This window comes from Macaca nemestrina, chromosome 17 (assembly GCF_043159975.1).
Source record: "Macaca nemestrina isolate mMacNem1 chromosome 17, mMacNem.hap1, whole genome shotgun sequence".
NCBI classification, from domain to species: Eukaryota; Metazoa; Chordata; class Mammalia; order Primates; family Cercopithecidae; genus Macaca; species Macaca nemestrina.
In genome coordinates this window covers 64310121-64335910 of record NC_092141.1, presented here as the reverse complement: position 1 = coordinate 64335910, position 25790 = coordinate 64310121, and the positions used below count along the sequence as shown (strand labels likewise).

Here is a 25790-nt window from a genome sequence, read left to right as displayed (position 1 = left end):
CTTGGTCCTGCTGTGGATCTTGAAATGGCCCTGTAATTCAGCACCAGCCTCTATCAATTGTGGTCTGAGAGCAAGCCTGCCTGCCCAGGGACCCACCAGAAAACATACCCATCTGTGACCCCAAAGACAGGTCTGAAGAGCTCAGTCTCAGCTACAGGCTCTAAAGCAGCCCCAAAACTCAGTTCTAACTCGTCTCAGCCATGGACTTGAGCAGCACTACATACCCAGGGTCTCACTCAGTGATCCACAGGGAAACTTTCCAGAGACACAGAAGACACACCCACCCACACACCTGGTAACAGGCCCATCATCTACAGATCTTGAAATGGACTCTCATTCCAGTGCCAGCTCTATGGACTAAGGTTCTACAGACAGTCCAGTCAACCCAGAGATTACACAGAATCCACAGCTACTAGAGCCCCTGGTAACAGACCTACCAACTATAGACCCCACTGTGGACTCAGCAATAGCCATGTGATCCAGCTCCAACCCCATTTGACCACAATCCCATCAGCACAGGAACCTAATAGAAGAAGGCCTTAAACTGCCAAAAACAGTCTATAAAGATTTAAAGAAGGCCAGGTGTGGTGGCTTTCACCTGTAATCCCAGCACTTTGGGAGGCTGAGGTGGGTGGATGGCTTGAGCTCAGGAGTTCAAGACCAGCCTGGGTAATATGGCAAAACCCCATCTCCACGAAACATATAAAAATTAGCTGGGCATGATGGCACATGCCTATCATTCCAGTTACTCAGGAGGCTGAGGTGGAAGGATCACTTGAGCCTAGGAACCAGAGATTGCAGTGAGCTGAGATCATACCACTGCACTCCAGCCTGGGTGACAGAGTAAGAGGTATTGTACCTTCAAACGCACAGATACCAATGCAAGACTCCATGAATAATATGAAGAATAAGGCAAGAATGACACCTCCAAAGTAAACTAATAAGGATCTGGTAACCGACCCCAAAGAAAGGGAGATCTACAAATTGCCTGAAAGAAAATTCAAAATAATTATCTTAAAGAAGCTTAATAAGATGCAAAAGATGTAGATAAATAACTAAATGAAATTAGGAAAACAATGCATAAACAAGATGAGAAGTTTAATTTTAAAAATAGAAACCATAAATAAAACAAACAGAAATCCTGGACCTGAAGAATACAATGACAAAACTGAAAAATTCAGTAGAAAGCTTCAAAAGCAGACTCTATCATGCAGAAGAAAGAATTAGCAAGCTGAAAGACAGGGCATTTTAAATTACCCAATTAGAGGAACAAAAATGTTTAAATAATAAAAAAGAGTAAAGAAGGCATAAAGGATCTATTCTATCCCACCAAGCATACAAATATATACATTATGAGGGTTTCAGAAGGAGGAAAGAGAGAGAGAAAAGGAAAGAAAGCTTATGTAAAGAAATACATCCCAAATCTTGGGAGGGATATGGACATATAGATTCATGAAATTCAAAGGATCCCAAGCAAGATCAACCCAAAAACAAACACTATGAGGCACATTAATTCATGCAGGGCTTAAAACCTAGATGACAGGTTGATAGGTGCAGCAAACCACCATGGCACATGTATACCTATGTAACAAACCTGCACATTCTGCACATGTATCCCAGAACTTAAAGTAAAATTTTTTAAAAATTGTCAAAAGGCAGAAAGAATCTTGAAAGCAGCAAGAGATAAGAGACTCATTACATACAATGGAACCCCTATGAGGCTATCAACAGACTTCTCAATAGAAACTTTGCAAGTCAGGAGAGTAGGATAATACATTCAAGTGCTGAAAGAAAAAAACCTGCCAACCAAGAATATCATACCCAGAAAAGTCTGTGCTTCAGAAATTAAGGAGATATTCCCAGACAAACAAAAGCTCAGGGAGTTCATTGCCTCCCTTATAAGAAATGATAAAGATAGGTCAATGAGTTGAAACAAAGGAACTCTAATTAACAACATGAAAACATATGAAAGTAAAAAAAAAAAACCTCACTGTTAAAGGTGAATATACAAATTCAGAATATACTACTGTAATGGTGGTGTACAAATCACTTTTATCTGGTATAAAGGTTAAAAGACCAAACTATTAAAACTAACTGTAGGTACAATAATTTGTTAAGGAATATACATATAAAACGATATAAATTATGACATCAAAAAAGTAGATGGAGGAGTAGTAAAACTGTAAATTTTTTAATGTGATTGAAGTTATCAGCTTAAAATAACCTGTTCTAACATGTTCAGTGTAAGTCTCATGATAACCACAAAGCAAAAATCTATAGTAGATACACAAAAAAAGAAAGAGAAAGGAATCAAAGCATACCACTACAGAAAGTTGTCAAATCACAAAGGCAGACAGCAAGAGAGGAAAAAAGAAACAAAGGATCTACAAAACAACTGGAAAACAACAAAATGGTAGTAGTAAGTCCTTACCTATCAATAATTACCTTGAATATAAATGGATTACATTCTCCAATCAAATGACACAGAATAGTTAAGGGTATTAAAAAGGCAAACAAACACACACACATACACAAAATCTATATGCTGTCTACAAGAGACTCACTTCAGCTTTAAGGACACACATAGACTAAAAGTGAGGGATGGAAAAAGATATTCCACGCAAATAGAAACAAAAAAGAGCAAAGGTACCTATATTTATATCAGAGAAAAATAGACTTTAAGTCAAAAACTATAAAAAGAAAGAAAGTCATTATGTAATGATAAAGAAGACAATTCATCAAGAGGATATAACAATTGTAAATAAATATGCACCCAACATCAGAGCACCTTTATAAAGCAATTATTAACAGATATGAAGGGAGCAATAGACAACAATACAACAATAGTAGGGGACTTCGGGACTACAGTTTCAACAATGGATCAATCGTCCAGACAGAAAATTAGTGAGGAAAGATTAGACTTAAACTACACTTTAGACCAAGTGGACCTAACAGACGTATATAGAACATTGTATCAAACAAGAGCAGAATACACATTCTTCTCAAGCACACACAGAACAGTCTCCATGACAGATTACATGTTAAGTCACAAACAGGTCTTAACAAACTTCAGATTAAAATTACATCAAGTATTTTTTCTCCACAATAGTATGAAATTAGAAATCAATAACAGGAGGAAATTTGGAAAGTTCACAAATATGTGAAAATTAAACAATATGTTCCTGAACAACCAGTGGAACAAAGAAGAAATCAAAAGGGAAATCAAAAACTGTCTAGAGACAAATGAAGATGGAGACATATGACAAAATTTATGGGATGTAGCAGAAGCAGTTTTAAGAGGGCAGTTTATAACAATAAATACCTACATTAAAAAAAAAGAAATAACCTACCATTACACATGAAGGAACTAGAAAAAAAGAAGAACAACCTAAGCCCAAAGTTGGTAGAAGGAGAAAATACCAAGGATCAGAAGAGAAATAAGTGAAACTATAAAACATTGATGAAATAAATTGATGAGGACAAAAATAAATGGAAAGATATGCCATGTTCATTGATTGGAAGAATTAATATTGTTAAAATGTTTATATTACCCAAAGTGATATACAGATTCAATGTAATTCCTATAAAAATTCCAATGGCATTTTCACAAAAAGAGAAAAAAACATGAATTCTAAAATTCATATAGAACCACAAAAGATCCTGAATAGCCAAAGCAATCTTGAGCAAAAAGAACAGTTGGAAGCATCACACTATCTGATCTCAAAATCTACTACAAATCCATAGTAATCAAAACATCACAACACTGGCACAAAAAGTGACATATAGACCAATGAGACAGAATAAACAGCCCAGAAATAAATCTATGCATTTACAGCAAAATGGTTTTCAAACAAAGGTGCCAGGAACACAAAATGGGGAAAGAACAGTATTTTTAGTAAATGGTGCTGGGGAAACTATATTTCAGAAAAATGAAATTGGACCTTTATCTCACCCTATATACAAGAATCCACTCAAAATGTATTAAGCAGGTAAGCACAACACATGAAACTGTAAAACTACTAGAAGAAAACACAGTGGGAAAACTTCTTGACATTAGTCTGGGCAAAAATTTTTTCATATGACCCTAAATACACAGGCAACAAAAGAAAAACTACATAAATGGGATTACATTAAACTAAAAAGCTTCTACATAGCAAACGAAATAATTAACAGAATGAAGAGATAACTCTCGGATTGGGAGAAAATATTGTGAAGCACACATGTGACACAGGACTAATACCCAAAATATATAAGAAACTCAAGCAACTCAACAACAATAACAAAAACAATCCAATTTAAAAGGCATTTCTTAAAAGAAGACATATAAATGGCCAACAGGTATATGGAAAAAATGCTCAACACTACTAATCATGAATGAAATGCAAATGAAAAACACACTGAGATATCACCTCACACCTGCTAGAATGGCTATTATGAAAATGGCAAGGAATAACAAGTGTTAGTAAGAAAGTGGAGAAAGAAAATCCTTGTACGCTGTTAGTGGAAATGTAAATCAATGCAGCCATTATGGAAAGCAGTACAGCGATTCCTCAAAAAATTAAAAGTGGAACTACCATGTGACCCAAAAATCCCACTACTGAGTATTTAAAGGAAATGAAATCAGTATGTCAAGGAGATATCTGCATTCCATGCACATTGTAGCATGATTCACAATAGCCAAGACAGGGATTCAACCTAAACATCCATCAACAAAAGAAGTAATAAAGAAAATATAGTATATATACCCAACGGAATACTATTCAGCCTTTACAAAGGGAAATTCTGTCATTTGTGACAACATAGATGAACCTGTTGGATGAAATGCTGTGAACCATACATCTGATCAAGGCTTAATATCCAAAATATATAAGTAATTCAAGCAACTCAGTAACAAGAAAAGAATGTGATTAAACAGACATTTCTCGGCTGGGTGCAGTGGCTCATGCCTGTAATCCCAGCACTTTGGGAGGCCGAGGCGGGTGGATCACAAGGTCAGGAGATCGAGACCATCCTGGCTAACACAGTGAAACCCTGTCTCTAGTAAAAATACAAAAAGAAATTAGCCGGGCTTGGTGGCAGGCGCCTGTAGTCCCAGCTACTCGGGAGGCTGAGGCAGGAGAACGGCATGAACCCGGGAGGCGGAGCTTGCAGTGAGCCCAGATCGCACCACTGCACTCCAGCCTGGGCAACAGAGCGAGACTCGTCTCAAAAAAAAAAAAAAAAAGAAAAAAGAAAAAAAGAAGACACTTCTCAAAAGACATACGAATAGCCAGTAGGTTTATGAAAAGGTGCTCAACATCACTAATCATCAGGGAAGTGCGCTAGGGAAATTTTGGTCAAAGAATACAAAATTTCATTTAAGTAGGAGAAATAAGTTGAGGATAACTATTCTACAATATGGTGACTATAGTTAATAACAATAAGAAAGTAGATTTTAAATGTTCTTACCACAAAATAGGTATGTGAGATAATAGATATGTCAATTAGCTTGATTTGGTACACAATATATTCATATATTAAAAAATCATGTTGTACACCATTAATATATACAATTTTTATTTGTCAAAAAAAATTTTTAAGACAGAGTCTCATTCTGTCACCCCAGCTGGAGTGCAGTGACACAATCTCAGCTCACTGTAACCTCTGCCTCCCAGGTTCAATAGATTCTCTTGCCTCGGCCTCCCAAGTAGCTGGGATTGCAGGTGCCTCGCCATGATGCCTGGCCAATTTTTGTATTTTTTAGTAGAAACGGGGTTTCACCATGTTGGTGAGGCTGGTCTCAAATGCCTGACCTCAAGTGATCCACCTGCCTTAGTCTCCCAAAGTGCTGGGATTACAGTCGTGAGCCACCACGCCCGGCCTTGTTTGTCAATATTTTATATTTCCATAATAGGTAGAGTTTTTAGTAAATATATGTGAATTCCCGCCCACTAAATACCTTACTGATGACTTTCACCTGAGCTAAACCACAGTAAATTAAGACAGAAGAAATAGTTCCTTCTAGGTTTGCTTCAGATTTTGCAGGGTCAGGAAATAAGTTAATGTCTTTCCAAACTCCCACAAAACATAACACCAATTAGGGGTGTGCTCGTAATTACCAAAATGGATAAGATAAGGCAACTCTCTCCAGTCATAAGTGTCAACAAAATATGATGCTCATGTCAGCCAGAATGGAAGTTAACTTCCCATGGGAAACAGTGGCAAGAGGAATTTAAAAATAAAAGCAAACACCTATTGGTTGAAGAACCAGGTTGGGGAAATAATGATTACAGTTCTATTCTCTACTTACGTAGAAAAACTTGTGACAATAAAAGCAGAAGAAGTCTCAGAAACATCACAGCCTGCCTTGGCATAATAGCCCAAAACCATGATGCCAAATTTCTATTCAGTAATGAGCTGATGAGGTTTATCTTCTAAGGATGGAAGTGAAGAATGACTCACCCAACATTTAAAAATGTAATAATGAACCTGACATTGCTCCACCCAGACCCATTTCTCAGATTACCACCGACCTGAGGGCAACTGCCCTCCTACAGGAATGAGCCCAGCAAAGTGAGTTACTAATTAGAAAAAATCACCCAATTATGCCAACTTGCTGAGACTGGCAAGCCATGTTTTACTCTATGTAGGCAGAATCTCATTCAGAACACACTTGGGACTTGCCTATAAAAAGGCAAACAGAACCATTTAGACAAGAAGGGACTCCATTCTAGCTTTCACGAATACAGCTCTGCAACGTGTCTGCCCTGATACCATGTCTCTTCGACTTTCCAGTGCCTCCAGGAGGTCCTGTCCTCATCCCACCACAGGATCACTCAGACTCTCTGGTGGGGGAACCAGCTTTGGGGCTGGAAATGCTTGTGGCATTTCGGGGATTGGAAGTAGCTTCTCTTGTGCCCTCGGAGGCAGCTCATCGGGAGGAAATGCAGCGGGAGGCAATCCCTGTGCTGGCTTCACTGTGAATGAGGGGGGGCTCCTTTCTGGCAATGAGAAAGTGACCATGCAGAACCTCAATGACCGCCTGGCATCCTACCTGGACAACGTGCGTGCTCTGGAGGAGGCCAACGCTGACCTGGAGCAGAAGATCAAGGGCTGGTATGAGAAATTTGGGCCCGGCTCTTGCCGTGGTCTTGATCATGACTATAGCAGATATTTCCCGATAATTGATGACCTTAAAAACCAGGTAAGAAATCATACTTCACAATCATTTTCATGTACCTTTATTTCTAAATTTTGTTTTCCTTTCTTTATTAAATTCTAAAAACATTTATCGTTCCTACTTGTGTTTTTTTTTTTTTTTTTTTTGAGAAGGAGTTTTGCTCTTGCTGCCCAGGCTGGAGTGCAATGGCAGGATCTCAGCTCACTGCAACCTCCACCTCCTGGGTTCAAGAGATTCTCCTGCCTCAGCCTCCCGAGTAGCTGGGATTACAGGCGCCTTCCACCACACCCACCTACTTGTGATTTCTTAAAGAGAATTCCAATTTAGCATTGGAAATAAGCATTAAGTAGATTCAGTTGGTTTAGTTCATGATAAAAGTCAAATTCCCATTTCTAGATCATCGCTTCCACCACCAGCAACGCTAATGCTGTTCTGCAGATCGATAATGCCAGGCTTACAGCCGATGATTTCAGACTCAAGTAAGTAGACTGCCAGAGTGAAATGAATTCATGGCAATTCATGCAAAGCATTACATCAAATTTGCAACTCTTATTCCAAAACTATAACACACTTGAATTTCACATAAACAGGATGTTATTACCTTTTTATGCTTTGACTATTAAATACAAAGCGTGAACTGTTCTTTTATTAAAACTAGTTCTTTTTCTGTCAAATACTGCAAAGTAGAAACAATAATAATTATTATTATGCAACAAGTTTTGAAAATGCCTCTTGTGGCCAAATCTTCAAAATTCCGGAATTCTAGCATTTGTCATTGATCGGTGACTATGTCTCCAACCATGTGACAAATTAGGAAATCATTAACACTCTTTAAGGTACGAAAATGAGCTGGCTCTTCACCAGAGTGTAGAGGCTGATGTCAATGGGTTACGAAGAGTTTTGGATGAAATAACCCTGTGCAGAACAGATCTGGAGATTCAGTACGAAACCCTGAGTGAGGAGATGACTTACCTCAAAAAGAACCATAAAGAGGTAAGAGCTGGTCATCTACATTTTGCTATCCCTTTGCAGACACTGTGTACCTGACAGGAGATAATGATGTACACAACCTCTCATATAAAAAGTTGGTGCTGAAGACACATTGTCAGACAGACATGAGGGCTGAGCTGTCTCTTCAAGAGTCGAATTCTTTGTACAGATTCACCCTTGCTCTCTCATCAAGTTTCCTATGGGAAAAAATAAAGGAATCATGTTTTCCAGACCAATCAGGGTTATAAGAGGAGTGTTTGGCTATGTAATTATAGCTAAGTTAAAATGATCTGCTTAGGAGATTACATCGAATTAGATAAAATAAATATAAAATAAATGTACTTTAAGGACATCCTTAAACTGGAAAACTAGATCTAAATTTCTCTATGACAGTGGCAGATTTAAAACACTAAAACATTTACTTCATACATGCATTAAGTATACAAACGTAACACTAGTACGTATTCTTTATAGGTATGGCTGTAAAAATAATGAGAATGAAATTAAGCTATTACACCAGAATTTATACTTAATCATAAACTTCCGAAGCGGTCACTGTTGGAAGTTAAGTTCCAAATTTTATATTGCAGCAATTACATCTTTGGGATTGCTTTCAGAGGTGCTGTTTTCCAAAAGGGAAAAAATCTTTATCCTTTGAAAATAAATTTGATATTTTAAATAGCCAAAAGACTTCTATGGTCAAGCCAAATGCTTAAAACAGAAGATCAAGCTAAGAATCCTACTTGATTAGTCATGAGGCTGTCTTATAAATAAAACTACTTGAATAACATTGATTTGCCAACGTGGATTCAAGTATAGTTACAGCCCATGGTGTTTAATCCATTTTTGATGAATTAAAAGCAATTGATTTTTGATTTTTGTAGTGCCTCACTTACAGGCAACCCTATAGATATATATATACACACACACACGCACATAGGCAAATATATATATATATATATAATCTTTTTTTTTCATGCTTGAACCAGGAAGTTTTCACTAAATCCTCAGAAGTAAAAGCCACATCTGTAGATCGGGAAGACATAGGGTCAACCAGGAGGAAGGAAAGCTGGATTAGCTGAGGGGCTCACTGCAGGAAGGAATGAAAGCCTTAGTTACCATCATTAAGACCAATTCATGAATGGGGAGGAGAGTTTCTGCAGGAGACAGAAGTTGATGGGTGGTATTCCAGCACACACAGTCTTCGCTGTGATGCCTGCCATTCACAATCTTAGAACTGACTCACACATTCTAACAGCTTGCAGTTCAGACAGGGTAACATGTAGACTTTGGCTGCAAAATAAATTCCAGCTTCCACGATGATAATAATCATAATAACCAGCATTCATTTGGCATTTATGTGCAAGGTAGTATCATAGAGTCATTATTATTATTAGTTCTTTGATTTCTTTTAACAACTCGGGAAGGATATTTAATTACCCTCAATTTTCAGGTAAGCAAATAGAAACTTAAAGAGGTTAAGCAACTTTCCCAAACTCACCAGCCACTATAGGGCAGAACCAAAATTTACAGAGAGATTTGTGTGACTCCAAAGTCCAACATGATACTGTAATGTCCCTGTATAGACTTAATAGACAGCTGGGATTCTTTAGAGGATGATGTTCGTCCCTGAGGGGTACACACATACACACACACACACACATGCACACACACACATTTATTTACTTATCATCATTTCGATTGTTCAGAATTATTCAAACTCAGCCCTTCAACCATGTTCATGGCTGTGTTCAGGGTGTAGCTGAGTTAAGACTGCATCAAAGCTGGCCTCTAATGAAATGAAGACCAGTGCACAAAGGTGGAGAATAGAATAAGCAACGGAGGACCATTCATTTTAAATGTTTAAAATTTTCATTTGGAAAAGGAATTAAGACTCATTCTGAGTAGCAGAACTGAAACTGATGAGTTTAAGTTATAAGAACAGGAGTTTGGCTCACTATAATATAGAACTCTGGAACAATTAAAACTCTTCCAGAATGAAACAGCCTAGTTCATGAGGTAGTGAGTTCACCGTCTTTGAGAATTAGGTCAACAGGACAGGAAATATCAAATGTGGTGGGAGGGGGTCAATGCACAGCCTGGGGAAAACCAGACAAACTCTAAGTGCCCTTCCAAAGCTAAGCTTCTAGACCTTCCATGAGATCCCTGCAGTTGAGCTGAACACTTTTCTGCCTCTAGGAAATGCAAGTTCTGCAGTGCGCAGCTGGAGGCAACGTGAACGTGGAGATGAACGCAGCTCCCGGGGTGGACCTCACAGTTCTACTGAACAACATGCGAGCTGAGTACGAAGCCCTTGCAGAGCAGAACCGCAGGGATGCAGAGGCCTGGTTCAACGAGAAGGTGACTCTCCTCCGGAAAACAATCCCTTTGCCTGTTACTGATATTCACGAAACTAAGATTTGCTCCTTCACTTATGTCATTTCAGAGCGCCTCCCTGCAGCAGCAGATTTCTGAGGATGTCGGAGCCACAACCTCAGCCCGGAACGAGCTGACTGAAATGAAGCGCACTCTTCAAACCCTGGAGATTGAACTTCAGTCTCTCTTAGCCACGGTATGAAAAGAACAATTTTTTACCATCCCCCAGGTCATCATGTTAGATACTTGCCAGCTGGTTTTAAAAACCTTAACAATATTGAAATATATATTTTTATAATTGTCTTAAAACATAAGGAAAGAATAGGATTGTATAGCTGACAGCTAAAACAACACGAATGTCTTTAGGTCTATTCTACCAAAAAGAAGGATTTGCTCATTTTCAGGCAGTATCACAGTCTTAACTATGTGTCCATGTGAAATCTAAAACAATTATATGTAAAGTTAACAACAGGAGAAAATCATGTATCAAACAAATCCCTGCGTATCTGCATATCCATCTCAGGTTCTCTTTATTGCTTCCTGACAGAAACGCTCCCTGGAGTGCTCCTTGACGGAGACCGAGAGCAATTACTGTGCGCAGCTGGCGCAGATCCAGGCTCAGATCGGGGCCCTGGAGGAGCAGCTGCACCAGGTCAGAACCGAGACCGAGGGCCAGAAGCTCGAGTATGAGCAGCTCCTGGACATCAAGCTCCACCTGGAAAAAGAAATTGAGACCTACTGTCTCCTTATAGGAGGAGATGATGGGTAGGTAAAACAATTTGCATGGATGGCGTAATATACTGAAATCTGCTTGCAAGTTAGATCCCACTTTCCACTGGAAAAGTGGACATAATTTGGCTGCATGCATTTATTATCATGAATACCAAATATTAAATATAATACATACTCAACTGCCAAAATACAAATTAACATCTTAACAAACCAATATGCGGCAGGCACCAAGTTTAAGGTATGAACATTGAAAATATCACTTCTAGAGTGAAAAGAATAAACGGGAAACTAATTGGAGTTTCAATATGTGGACCAGGATTCTGACTCTGGAAATGGTTTCTGGAGCTCATCACTCACAGAATCCTGTCTTCATAGCGCTGATGAAGTCCCATGGGCACAAGTCTGGGAGTCTAGAGCTCAGGGTTGTTAGGAACAGGAAGCTTCCTGAATTCACAACGAAGAGCATTTCATCACCCCAGAAAGTTCTTCTGTGCTCCACTTCCCTTGGCAGTTACTATTTTATCCATTCTTGATGTTAATATAAAAGGAATCATACAAGAAAAAAATCACTTCTTAACACTGAAGTAGAACAAAAACATTACAATCTCAGAGAAAACCCCACTTAGAAAAAGTATCTTGTAATTGTCTAACTGCTGAAGCGATCTACACCGCTATTCCCCACCTATCATCAAACCCTCCCTCATTGACTAGAGTGATGCTTCCACATGTAAATCGTTACACAGCTAAATACATTTGTCACAATTCATAAACCTGCAAAACTTAAAAGGGAGAATTTCAACCTAAGTTGTATAAACACATCCAGTGGCATGCCAGAACTGCTGTTAGCATCTCATGACAGCCTCTTCCGCACGTCTCTTCCTAACTCCTCACTTAGTGATGTCACTTGGTAACTTGATATCAGCAATGGAGAAGGTATTCATACCTCTACAGAAATCGGCAAACACTACAAATCAAATACTGGGTTACACAGTTGAAACTACCAAAGAGCTAAAGAAAACCATATGGTGAACCTAGAATTGATGGGGTTCTCTCTAAATCACCCTCTTTTGTGATGTTTTCACAGAGCCTGTAAGTCTGGAGGTTACAAGTCTAAAGATCATGGATCTGGAAATGTGGGAAGCCAAGTCAAAGGTAATTAAAATGAAATCTGTTGTTATGCTATCCTACTTTTTAAATTTTCTCAACTTTTATTTTAGGTTTGGGAGTACATTGAAAGGTTTGTTACATAGGTACACACATGTCATGGAGGTTTGTTGCACATATTATTTGATCATCCAGAAATTAAGCCCAGTACCCAATAATTATCATCTCTGCTCTTCTTCCTCCTCCCACCTTTCCCCCTCAAGTAGAACCAAGTATCTGTTGTTTCCTTCTTTGTGTTCATAAGTCCTTATCATTTAGCTCCCACTTATAAGTGAGAACATGTGGTGTTTGGTTTTCTATTCCTGCGTCAGTTTGCTAAGAATGATAGCCTCCAGCTCTATCCATGTTCCTGCAAAAGACATGATCTTCTTCTTTTTCATGGCTGCATAATATTCCATGGTGCTTATGGCTTTATCCACTCTGTCACTGACGGGCATTTAGGTTGATTCTTTGTCCTTGCTATTGTGAATAGTGCTGCGATAAACATTCACATGCATGTGTCTTTATGGTAGAATGCTTTCTATTCCTTTGAGTATATATACCCAACTACTTCATTTTTAATGCATAGCTTGATTGTTCTTATATTACCATAGCTTGGTAAGAATACACACAATAAAGATTTGTAGCAGACACCATATGTGCTAGATATCTAATGTCAGTGATGTGTGCTAATTTTAAACAAAATAACATGTCACCATGTTTTTTCCTAACCAAATAATCAAAATTATTCACCAAACATGAGTCTAAGTATTTGTGTTTGGTGCATAGTTCATTCTATATGCAAATACTGTTATTCCTTTAAATGATACAATGTTTTATTCATTTTTAACTCTATAAAATCTCCTTTTAATTTTTAACTTTCAGACTCAGCCAAAGCCATAGTGGTTAAGAAAGTTCTTGAGGAGGTAGACCAACGCAGCAAAATACTGACCACCAGACTCCACTCCCTGGAAGAGAAATCTCAAAGCAACTAATCTGAGATGCAGCAGAGAATGTACACCACATGCCCCCTGAGAAGAAAAGGCATTCTGTATCTGTCCAGAAAAATGTGCATGTCTAAGAAAAACGTCTGTCCTGTTGTCTTTCTGTTGTTTTCTCTTTCTGGGCAATCAATAACAGCATCTCCCCATTCATCTGGAAGAATGCCACACACAAATCCGATGATTCATTTGATTATCCTACAGAAATCTGTTGTCAATTCTTTGTATTCAATAAACCTCTTCTTTAGCAAGTTATCATTGGTGATATTGTCTTTAGAATGTTTATGTGTGCAGTATAAATATGTGAACACGTAACAGCTTTTATTTATATAAGAACTCTTTTAAAATAATAGGTTTCCTCATAGATTTTCATCAGGCTTGCCCTATCATTCAAACTGAGACAAATTCAGAAAGAATAAAAGTACTTTTATTTAAATCCCCAATCTGCCATACTTTGACATACTAAGAAGCCTATTCCCTTTAATAATAACTAAAATGTATATATTTCCTGTTCTTCATCTGTAAATGGGGATAATAAAAGTAGTTCTTTCAAATGGTTATTGTAAAGATTAAAGAAATAAGTTATTGCAAAGTGCACTTATGGGATAAGCATTTGATAGATGCTAATATGTATTTTTAATACTCAATATTTATAATGATTAATGTTCAATCTCATTTTCCTTTTGGATATATATTTTAAACAGTATTCCAAATGTAATAGAGGTTACAGCAAAAGTTTTAGTTTAGAACCCAAATTATAGGAATAGAGCCATCCACTTCTACTACAAAGTTGTAGCTGATGTTGATAACTCTCTTGACCAACAGATTTATCTCTACTAAAGGGAAATAAATTAGATTAATTAAAAACATAATTTCCTCAGATCAGATATTACCTCTAGATATTTAGTTGACCCTCTATACTGTATGGATGGATTGTCCATATTATAATCTATTCAAAAAAATGGGTTTCAGCCTCTATGTGAAAATAGAAAGCAGAAAAGAAGAGTCTTTTAAGTGTGTTGTAATTATCCCTGAATTATTTGTATTGCCTGCTTCTGATACAATCTTAGCCACAGGCCTAATTATGTTCCCCATTAGATTATGTGAAACAAAAATATTACAATCTCAGAGAAAATTCCACTTAAAAAAAGATATGTTGTAATCGTCTAAGTGCTGAAGCAATTTATACCACTCTTCCCCACCTATCAGCAAATCCTCCCTCAATGATACGGTTTGGCTCTGTGTCCCACCGAAATCTCATTTTGAATTGTACTCCCATAATTCCCACATGTTCTGGGAGGGACCCGGTGGGAGATAATTGGAATCACGGGGGCATTTTCCCCCATACTGTTCTCATGGTAGTGAATAAGTCTCACAAGATCTGATGGTTTTATCAGCGGTTTCCGCTTTTGCATATTCCTCATTTTTCTCTTGCCATGTAAGAGGTGCCTTTCGTCTCCCGCCATGATTTGAGGCCTCCCAATTATGTGGAACTGTAAGTCCAGTTAAACCTCTTTTTCTTCCCAGTCTTCATCAGCAGCATGAAAATGGACTAATACACTTATTCACTAGAGCAACGATTCTCAATGTAAATCCTTACACAGCTATGTATGTCACAATTCATAGACCTGAACAACTTAAAAAGGTGAATTTTAATATAAGTTTGTAATACACCCTGTTGTGTGCTAGAACTGTTACCATCTCATGACAGCCTCTTCTGCACATCTCTTCCTGACCCTCCATTTAGTGATATCACTTGGTAGCTTGATGTCAGCAATGGAGAAGGTATTCACACTTTTGCAGAAATTGGCAAACCCTACAAATCAGAAATTCTTCCTCCTCTGAAACCTGGTTATTACACATTTGCCAGCACATCACTGATTGTATTCTAACAAAGATGACTTTAAAAACACACACACACACACACACACAATGGTTAATCCCTTTATATACACAGACAGAGAGAAAGATGAATACATCACTACCTTTCTTAAAATCCTCCAGTGGGATTGCTTGAGCCCAGGAGGTTGAAGCTGCAGAGAACAGTGATTGCACCTTAGCCTGGGGCCTGGGTGACAGAGTGAGACCCTGATTCAAAAAAAAAAAAAACATACTCCAGTGGATTCCTGATGTACCTAGGACTAAATTTAAATATTTTTCTATAGCCTCCAGAGCCCGATGTGACCTGGTTCTGCTTATCTCTCTATTCATATCTTATGTCTTCACCTCCCCCGCAGCACTAACAATATTGCCCTCCTCTGATTCCTTGGATACAGCAAGCTCATTCCTGCCTCACAGCCTCTGTACTAGCTGTGCCCCCTGCCTGAAACGCTCTTCCCCAGATCTTCTCATGGCTAATTCCTTTTGATCTTTCCCGTCAGAAGAGCTGTCCCTGACCACTCCAGCAGAAGTCACTAGTACCTCACACTGACTTACTTCCTTCAGAACCTTCATCAGCACCTGAAATTATCTTGTTTATTTATTTTATTTCTTATTTGTTGTTCCTTCCCCTGCACTGGAATGTAAGCTTTCTAAGGCAAGGATATGGCCCATTTTGTTCAACATCATATCCCCAGTAACCAGACAGTTTCTGGCATATGGTAGGTACATATTAAATATATGCTCAATAAATGAATAAATATACACATCTAAAACCAGAAGAAGTATTTTATATTGGAAACATGTAAGACTAAAGTTGGTAATTGAAACTATAAAAGGTCACGGCTGCGATGAGTCAGGTGTCTCCCTCTCCCTAACTAGTCTGTAAGCTATTTTTTTTAAAGAAAGGAGAGCTTATGCTACACATCTTTGACCAGCCTCTCATCATACAGCAAAACCTGTGCCTTGCACAAACTTGGTCCCCAGTGATTGTTCCTATGATGAGTTTTTAAAGAGTGAAAGTCTTGGCCTGAATGAGGAGACTCTGGGCCCCCTGAGTGACCTTTCGTATTTCTCTGACAGCAGAGGAGAAAAGTAGAGAGACATGGACGGGTCCCTGAAGGGAGAAAGGGAACATAATAGGCTCGCTGGGAAGGCTAAAGTCCTGTGTCCCTGTGTCCTCCAAGGTGAGGGGCCTGGGATGTCTCGCCAGAAGCCAGTCTTCATTTGGGATGAACTACCAGTTATCTCCATTAGAGAGTAGAGAGTTGGTAAGCTTTACTGAAGGAAAAAGTATATTAAAGAGAATGAATGTGACAAATGTACATATGTAAAATAAAAAAGAAGTGGGGTCATGTTCTAAAATGGGAATATCAACATTTAAGGAGTAGGTAGAGGAATGCAAATCTATGAAGAACAATCAGTAGGAATAGTCACAGGGGTAAAAATGAGAATCAAGAGATGATACAGGACACTTGGTTTCAACTGGTTCTCCTACTGGAAGCAACTAAAAATGCTGGATAAAATCCTTTTAAAATCTTTTTTAAAGCATTAATTGGCCAGGCACAGTGGCTCACGCCTGTAATCCCAACACTTTGGGAGGCTAAGATGGGTGGATCACCTGAGGTCAGGAGTTCGAGACCAGCCTGGCCAACATGGCAAAACCCTGTCTCTACTAAAAATACAAAAATTAGCTGGGCATGGTGGTGCATGCCTGCAATCCCAGCTACTCAGGAGGCTGAGGCAGGAGAATCGCTTGAACCTAGGAGACTCTGTTTCAAAATTTTAAAAAATAACAATAATTTTTATGAGGAAACAACGATGGGGCTGGTGGCACAGGGGTAAAAGAATTTACCAAGAGAGTAGTAGATAAAGAAAGGCAGACTTGGCTGGGCACGGTGATTCAAGCCCTTAATCCCTCCCCTGGGAGGCTGAGGCAGATGGATTACTGGAGGTCAGGAGTTTGAGATCACCCTGGCCTAAATGGCAAAACCCCATCTCTACTAAAAATACAAAAATTAGCCGGGCATGGTGGCAAGTGCCTGTAGTCCCAGCTACTCAGGAGGCTGAGGCAGGAGAATCACTTGAACCAGAGGTGGAGCTTTCAGTGAGCCAAGATCACACCACTACACTCCACCATGGATGACAGAGCAAGAGTTTGTTTCAAAAAAAAACTCAAAAAAAAAAGGCAGATTTATTAGAGAAAGTAGGAAAATACATTGCGAGAAGGCAACAAGCAGGATCAGAAGAAGAGAAGCTGACTGCAAAGAAAGAAAGGCTTGCTGGAGATTTTATAGGATGGTGTTTATGCTGTCTGTTGAAGAGGGCTTTGTTTAGTATTGATAATGCAAAGCTTGTAGTGAGCTAACTTGCAGATGTCTGGTGATAGTTGGGTGCAGGAAGATTGTGAGTTATTTTTTGCAGGAGGGCTGTATGTCCCGGACCATGAAGAAAGGCAGACTTGTAGCTTATCTGCTTTATCTTTTTGCTTTTTCCTGCCCCCACCAGCCTGACTCCCTTTCCCTAATTAGGATTTCAAATTAACGAGCTGTAATAACAAGGAAAACCCTGACCAAACACTATGTGAAGGGAGGAACCCAGAGAGAAAAGGAGAAATCTGAAGATGGCTTGCACTTTGAGGCATTTGTTGAAGCTGTGAACTTGGACTTCAGTGTTTATGACCCCACAGAGTATGAAGAACAAGAGATAAAATGTAGCACCTGCCTAAGATGGGGAGTATAAACAGAGACCCTTCCTGATAGGTGTTAGCCCCCAAAAGCCACACATGTAATATAAGCATGACCTAGAAACAAACTCACCTCCCTGCCAGAGAATTGCAAAGAAAGTTCCCTGTCTCAACCACTGGCATAAAGGGAAGAGGGAAAATTAACTCTGAGAATGTATGGTTACAAGCCAAACTTTGGATAGGGTTATAGCCAAAATCCACACTATCTTGCTGCATGAAAATAAATTTAAGCTGGGAATTTACTTTAAGAGGGTTCCTAACCACTGGTACCTCCCTGGGGGCCTAACAGAAGCAAATGCAAATTCTCTTTAGATAGACCCACTATCAACCCAAGCCTCAAATGATTCTCATAAATAAAAATTTTAAGGGAAATTAACTGTTGATAATCAGAAATTGCTAAACAAGATACCATGAGCAAGAGCCAATAGAAACAATTTTAAAATACAGAGCATAAAAATGATCAAAATACTTTTAAAAATAAAACTTTAAAAATATGAGCAGAATCCAAAACACTATAAAGAATGGTTAAGGATATTTGAAAAGAACCAAATATAAACTTCTAGATATAACAAATGTAAGAAATAACATTTAAAATATCAATGTTTAGAGCCAATAGTAGATTAGACACAGTGGGAGAGAGAATTAGTAAACTACAAAGTAGACTGAGGAAATTATCCAGACTTCAGCACAGAGAGAAAAATACTAGGTAGGTAGGTAAGTAGATAGATGGATAGATACATAGATAAAATTAAGAGAAGTGTAAAAGAGGATAAAGGATAAAAGGAGACAGCCCTATTAAAAATGGCACAAAAATTTGAACAAGCTCCTCACCGAAGAGGAAATCCATACATTCAATAAACATGAAATATATTCAATCTTATTAGTAACCAGAGAAATGCACATTAAAAATCACAGCTAGCTTCCATTTCACACTGTCCAATTTGGCAAGTATCAAAAAGTCTTCCTGTAGCAAATATAGATGAGTATGTGGAGCAATGAAAACTCATACTCTTGTAGGGTTGTAACTCTGAACTTTGAAAATTTGGTTTCACCTAACCAACTTGGATATGTGCATATTCTGTGCAGTGGGTTGAATATTTACGATCTTCCAAAATTTCTATGTGGAAGTCTAGGTGATGGCATGAGGAGGTGGGGTCTTTGGGAAGTGATTAGGTCATAAGGGTGAAGCCCTCATGATTGAGAGTGGCATCCTTAAAAAAGAGACCCAGAGAACTCCCTTGCCCTTCCACCTTGTGAGGACACAGTGTTACATGGCACAGAAGGTGACATCTATGAACCAGGAAGTAGACTCTGACCAGACATCAAAGTTGCCAGCACTTTGATCTTGAACTTCCCAGCCCCCAGAACTGTGGGAAATAAATCTCTGTTGTTTATAAGCACCTAGTGTATGGTATTTTGTTACAGCAGACCAAACAGATTAAGGAGGTCTAGAACTTGGAAAGACCCTTACACAGGTGCACCAGGAGACATGTCCAAGAATGTTCATACAACATTGTTCATAGTAGTAAAAAACTAGGAAAAACCCAAATACTAGCCATCAATGGTAGGATGGATAAATAAAGTGAAGTCTATACCAAAAAATGCTATCCAACAGTGGAAAATAATGGACTATAAACCCTGTGGTGATGCTGTGATCCCACTGGCTACCCAGATCCAGCAGGCTTCCAATAGAGAGCTTTTTATCCCAGCTGCGTAGGTATTGGCGGCAGGCAGTCCTCAGCCATCAGCCCCTCAGGGGTTGCTTCAGCTGCAGTGTCACCTCACCTGAGTTCACACCCTACATCCAATGAATGATTGATACAGCAGTATAAAGGCCTGGTCATCTTGGCCCCACTCAGGACAGTACTGAGCTCCAGAGCTCCTAATGGAAGCTCACTTTCTACCTGTTCCCAATCCTGCTTCCTTCTCCCTTTCTACAGGTATTGATCCCAGGGCAATCTTTAATAACCACCCTGCACACTAAACTCAGCTCTGACTCTGCTTCCCAGAGAATCCAACCTACAACTGCCACACACATCAACAATGATGAGTTACAGAAACATAAAGCCAAACAAAGGAAGCAAGTCCCAGCATAGTGCATAGGGCAGATTCCACTTGTATAAAGTTCCAAATACAAAAACTAAACAAGACATTGTATAGAGGTGCATATGTAGATAGCAAAACTTTTTGTAAAGGCAGTTGAAAGGTTTTCTTCCCTTCTGACACCAACTCAGTGTCCTACAATTCAATTCAATTCTAACGCTAACACACTGGAGTTAGTGTCAGACTCCACATGTCTAAAGGCTCAGTCCCACAAGACTGTCCTCACTTCAGATACCAGCCACAAGTATCAGGCCCCCAGGTTACCCACACTTCTGTCTGACATGGCTACAAATTCAGGGTTCTCACAACATCCCCCTCTGCAAAGTTTAATAATTCTCTAGAATGACTCACAGAACTCAAATAAGTGCTTCACTTACTATTGTGGGTTTACTATAAAGGATACAACTCAAGAACAGCTGAAGGCAAGAGATGCCCAGGGCAAGGTCGGGGACGAGGAACATGGAGCTTCCATGCCCTCTCCGGGTGGGCCACCTCCCAGCACCTCAATGTGTTCACCAATCCAGAAACTCTCTGAACCCCCTCATTTAGAAGCTTTTATTGAGGTTTCATCATGTAAGCTTAATCAATTATTAACTCAGTCTTCAATCTCTGTCCCCTCTCTGGACAGGGGGGAAGAGTTAGGGCTGAAATGTCTAGGCTTCTCATCAAGGTTTGGCCTTTCTGACAGCCAGCCCTCATCCTAAAACCACTTAGGGGCCCACCAAGAGTCATCTCATTAGAACCAAAGATGCTCCTAGCACACAGGAAATTTCAAAGGATTTAGGAGCTCTGTGTCAGGACAAGAAAAGATGCTTCCATCACTCGGGAAATTACAAGGATTTTAGAAGCTCTGTGCCAGGAAATAGGGACAAATACCAACTATATATTTCTTACGATGTCACAGCAAGTAATAAAGAAAACTCAGGATAGTAATGACATCTGAGCAGTAATAGGGGAGATATCACTGGGGAGAAACAGCAGGGTCTCTAAGATACTGGTATGCTTTACTATTATTTATTATTTAAACTACACAATGTCTAAATTTTTTGCATGCAGGAAACTATACAATGAAAAATTTTTAAACAAATGACAAAAATGATAACAATATTTTAAGTAAAGAAAATGACTGAATGACTAGAAAATAATGACGCTATTGAGAGATGTAGCAAACTGAAAAGGGATGTCAGTGGAATGGAAAGGTGGTGAGTTTTGCTTAGAACACAAGCGCGAAGGTGAGAACAGTCAATTTTCTAAGAGAAAGAATTGGAGCAGGAGGGGAGGTTTTGGATTGCATAGGAGAGAGGTAACCATTGATACCTTGAAAGTCTATCAGAATGAAGAGCTCTGCAGATGATGGAAGCCAGAGATCAGGAATACACTGAGCAGTGGATAAGGATGCAGATAGAGATGAATTAGAAAATAGGGTTAGGACAGAAGCGGTGGCTTACACCTGTAATCCCAGCATTTTGAGAGGCTGAGGCGGAAGGATGGCTTGAACTAAGGAGTTCTAGACGAGCCTGGGCCACATAGCAAGACCTCATTTCTACTTAAAAAAAAAAAAAAATTAGCCAGGCATTGTGTGGAGTGCCTATAGTCCCAGCTACTAGGGAAGGTGGGGTGGGAGGGCCACTTGAGCCCCAGAGCAGTGAGCTATGATCACATCACTGCACTCCAGCTTGGGCGGTAGAGCAAGACCCTGTCAAAAAAAAATAAAAAATAATAAAAAGAGGATCAGAGGAACCCAGGAGGGAGCAGAGGTAAGGTAAGTCAGGAGATTTTGTTTGCATTGTTTGTCCTGAGTTCCCAGAAAAAACAATGCAGCCCCAACAAACGTGTGCATAAAAGACATTCCCTGCCAAATAGAAAACACTTCGTTGGTTTCATCACCCTTGGGTTCTGTGCCACTGTTCCCATCCATTTAATAACAATAATCAAGAATGTTCTCAAAAATAAGACTCTTACTCAGTAATAGAACTACTTCATTTGGAATGTGATTTTTGAAATAGAATAATTATTTTGTTACAGAAAGCAAACAACTTTCCTGAGATGTTTCCAGAGCTTCTACTAACACAGTGTAGCCAGTGTGTCTTCACGGCTCCCTAGCAAAGCTGTTTCTCTTCCATCTGCCACTGCAGTTACTGTCATTGCTAATTCTCGGTTCACAGCAATTATGAGATTTTCAGGTATTTACATTAATGTCTTAACAGATAAAGTCTTACTTCATAGGGAAACCAAATCTTACAATATTGCATCTGTCCTTACTTAAGCTTAAAGTTATATCCATATAGACCTACCTGTACAGGTAATAAAACTGCCCAAATGGTGGATGTATATTTAGTTATAGGGATAATCTAAGAGAAGGTAGAGGATAGCATTGAAATTGATATTTCATAGTCTTCACCTTTATCTCTGTGAACATTTCTGATTTGTTCTTTTAAAACACCTATCACTCTGCCTCTTGGAGAATACTTACAAATATTAACTAAAAACTGTGTATTCATAGTTTTTGTGTGGAATAATTCCAACGCAGTTCCATTTCTCCTTTAATCTTTGAAGAAAAATGTGGACATGTCAGTTTGAGCAAAGGATGACTGGTGTCTGTTATCCATTAGCTCAGTCAACAGATATCAATACAGTTCCCACTGCAATCCTAGGGGAGCGTGAATCTAGGGGAATCCAGACAAACTGGCCCCTGCTTTCATGGAGCTTGTGTATTAAGATGATACCAGGGATTAATTTAGAGGCACAACTGAGTGACAACACAGAGGGGCAGGTGCCATTAAAGATTTGTATTACTTATGTTTCCCAGAGGAGGAAGCATGTCATTCTGTGCACGACCATGTGGGGAGCATCGGTGTGGGCCAGGAGGCAGAAAGGAATGTGGAGGAAGAGCCTAGGCCAGAGTCTTTATTGGGGTTTCCATGGGAGCACCAAGGCAGGGTACAGTAGGCAGCTTAAGATGGGTTGGTTTGAATTAACTCCAGTGTGCTTTGGTCTATTAGGTGCCTGGCACCTGCCCCTGGGGTGATGTAGGGCAGGGGAAATATGGCTTGGTGTGTGAATTAGGTAACGAGATGGCTGGAGCTCTAGACTCAGGATTGGCTTGTTTGTGTAAGACAGACGTGCTCCTGACTGAACCCTTTGCTATCTCTAAAAATTGGCTAGCACAGGGAGGGCACAGGGAGGGGCATTCTGTCCCCAGTCAGCAAGTTTTTAAGGTATTCAAACATCATAAAATACAGAAAATTTAAAACATGACCAATACAGGAGTGGGGTGGCTCCTTTGAAGAGGGTGGTCACTGAAGACTTCTCAGAGGTGTGACGTTTGAGATGAGGCCCAAATGATGCGAAAGAATCCATCACAAGAAGCTCTGCAGGCAGCTTGCACACAGATCCCAGCATGGCAGGAAAAAGGCCGGCACATCCCACAAACAGAAGCATGGTCAGAGTGGCCGGAGCAGAGCGAGCAAAGAAGAGGGAGGATCAGATGAGGCCGTGGAGGAACCTGGACTTCATTCAAAGTTCAACGGGAAGCCATGGGTATGTTCAGACCCCAGAGTGCCATGATTCTGGAAAAACCACTCCACTTGCGGTGCAGAGAATGCAGGAAGGCTGGAGTGGGTGCAGGGGATTCTTGTGGTAACCTACGCATGATACAGTGGAAGCATGGGCTGTTTGTGAAGGTTTCTGCTCATCCGCCTGTGGGGGCTCCTCCCAGAACACCCATCCTATAGCACCTATGGACCCTATCTTCACTCTGTGTTGGAATTGCCTGTTTATCCATTCCCTCATGATTTGGCCCAATGTAAGCTCTTGCAAACAGGCGCTGTTTCTATCATCTTCAAATCCTTACCACCTAGCACAGTACTAGACTCAGAGCTGAATGAATGAATGATACGACTCAAGTTGTACCAAAACTAATTTGAAGCAGCACCTAAGGCCTAAAAGGAATTTAATTTTTGTTTTGTTTTTTCTTAAAACCTTTTATTTTGAAATAATTTTAGATTTACATAATAGTTGCAAAGACAGTAGAGAATTACTACATATTCTTTACCCAGTATCTTCTAATATTAATATCTTATGTAACTACAGCACTTTTGTCAAAACTAAGAATTAACACTCGTACTGTACTATCAACTAAACTACAGACTTTATTCAGATTCACGCTAAAAGGAATTTAAATAATTAATTATTTAAGCTCTTCAGTACCAAAATAAACTAGGACCACTGTACCCTGTACCATGCCTAGCTTAATAAATATCCAAAGGCATCTATTAAAGACAATCAGATAATCAATCAGGGAAAAGGGGCAGATTATACAGTAGTTTTCCCGAGATAATATAGGCAAAAATTTTCAGCCATAATCTGTATCATAACAAGAAGTCATTCTGTAGTGACATGGCCAAACTGAAAAAGAATGACCATCGCCAATCATGATATAAAGCAGCTCAGCTGAATGTATGGCTTTTTGGGGTAAATGTAGAAACAGCATCCCAGCCCTACCAGAAGCTCTGATACGCACTTCGCTTTCCACTCTCAACTGAGAATATTTATTACAAAGGTCTCCTGTGAGGTTTGGCAGGTTACTCCCTGCACTAAGGTGCCCAGCCTACACTCCATGCTCCAAGTTGAGGGCCCAGGAAAGGAGGTATGTCCTTCTAATTTTTACAAAGTTACAAGGGCCACAAAGGTGCCGGCACAAGTCATTAAAATGCCAAAATTGGCCAGTCACAGTGGCTCACGCCTGTGATCCTAGTACTTTGGGAGACCAAGGTGGGCATATTGCTTGAGCTCAATAGTTTGAGATCGACCTGGGCAATACGGCAAAATCCTGTCTCTACAAAAAGTACAGAAAATAAGCCAGGAGTGGTGGTGCACTCCTGTCTTCCCAGTTATGTGAGGGGCTGAGGCAGGAGGATTGCTTGAACCTGGGAGGTCGAGGTTGCAGTGAGCACAGCACTCCAGCCTGGGCAACAGATTGAGACCCTGTCTCTAAATAAATAAATAAGTAATATAATATAATATAATACCAAAATAGCTCATAGGGCTGATAAGTAGCCACTGCCCAGAGGCCCCCTGAATGGCCTCAATGATGGCCACAGGGCTTGCCCATGACCCGCTGCACACCATAACCAAACATGCCAGGCACAGCAGGGGGTCCAGGACCCGCCCCCCAGTCCAGACTTACCAGCTGCTGGTATTCATTCTGACTCATCCATGCCCAGGCCATATAATTGTTAACTATTTGGGATATCACACCTGGTTTTATTCATTTTCCTTTGTTTTTTTCTTATCCACATCTTAGAAAATCTTTCTTATCCACATCTTAGAAAACCTTACAAACCATTTGTAGCCTCAGGAATGGCCTAGTGGTTGTACATAGAACTGTTCCCACCATTCCCGGTGATCAGTTTCCAGGGCATGAGAACGTGATCAGGAGCAGTTCCTAGGTAGTCCTATGAGGATTCAGACTAGAGCTGAGTGGTTCCAGCCTCGGTGAGAAGGTCAGAGCACCATGGCTGGGACCTTTTCCTCTAATTCATTTTATTAATGAATCAAAGGAACATATCAAGCTAAAGAAAATATAGTCCCTTAGTTGTCAGAGAAAGCTAACAATGAAAAGTGGTTGAGGGAATAAGCCTCGAATTTTCTGGATTTAAAA

General features: G+C 39.7%; 1 protein-coding gene and 1 long non-coding RNA gene across 2 annotated transcripts in view; one reads left to right on the top strand and one right to left on the bottom strand.

Moving 5' to 3' along the window:
- The window catches only part of LOC139359368 (uncharacterized), an 83790-nt gene that overhangs the window by 9911 nt on the left and 48089 nt on the right, over positions 1-25790 (bottom strand). Inside the window, exon 2 of the long non-coding RNA XR_011615284.1 lies at positions 8132-8346. This is a non-coding gene — a long non-coding RNA (uncharacterized lncRNA). The remainder of the gene's footprint in view (positions 1-8131; positions 8347-25790) is intronic.
- LOC105472210 (keratin 25) lies at positions 6745-13656 on the top strand. Its single transcript, XM_011725236.2, has 8 exons — positions 6745-7183; positions 7556-7638; positions 7996-8152; positions 10349-10510; positions 10596-10721; positions 11073-11290; positions 12342-12409; positions 13286-13656. The coding sequence occupies exons 1-8, from the start codon at positions 6755-6757 to the stop codon at positions 13393-13395; spliced, it is 1353 nt and encodes a 450-aa protein (XP_011723538.2). The 5' UTR covers positions 6745-6754; the 3' UTR covers positions 13396-13656.

Excerpts from the sequence above, each read along its gene's own strand:
- LOC105472210 (XM_011725236.2), top strand. The coding sequence starts at position 6,755 with ATGTCTCTTCGACTTTCCAGTGCCTCCAGGAGGTCCTGTCCTCATCCC. Across the intron at positions 10,511-10,595 it reads AGGCCTGGTTCAACGAGAAG|AGCGCCTCCCTGCAGCAGCA; the intron begins GTGACTCTCCTC and ends ATGTCATTTCAG. Across the intron at positions 11,291-12,341 it reads CTTATAGGAGGAGATGATGG|AGCCTGTAAGTCTGGAGGTT; the intron begins GTAGGTAAAACA and ends ATGTTTTCACAG.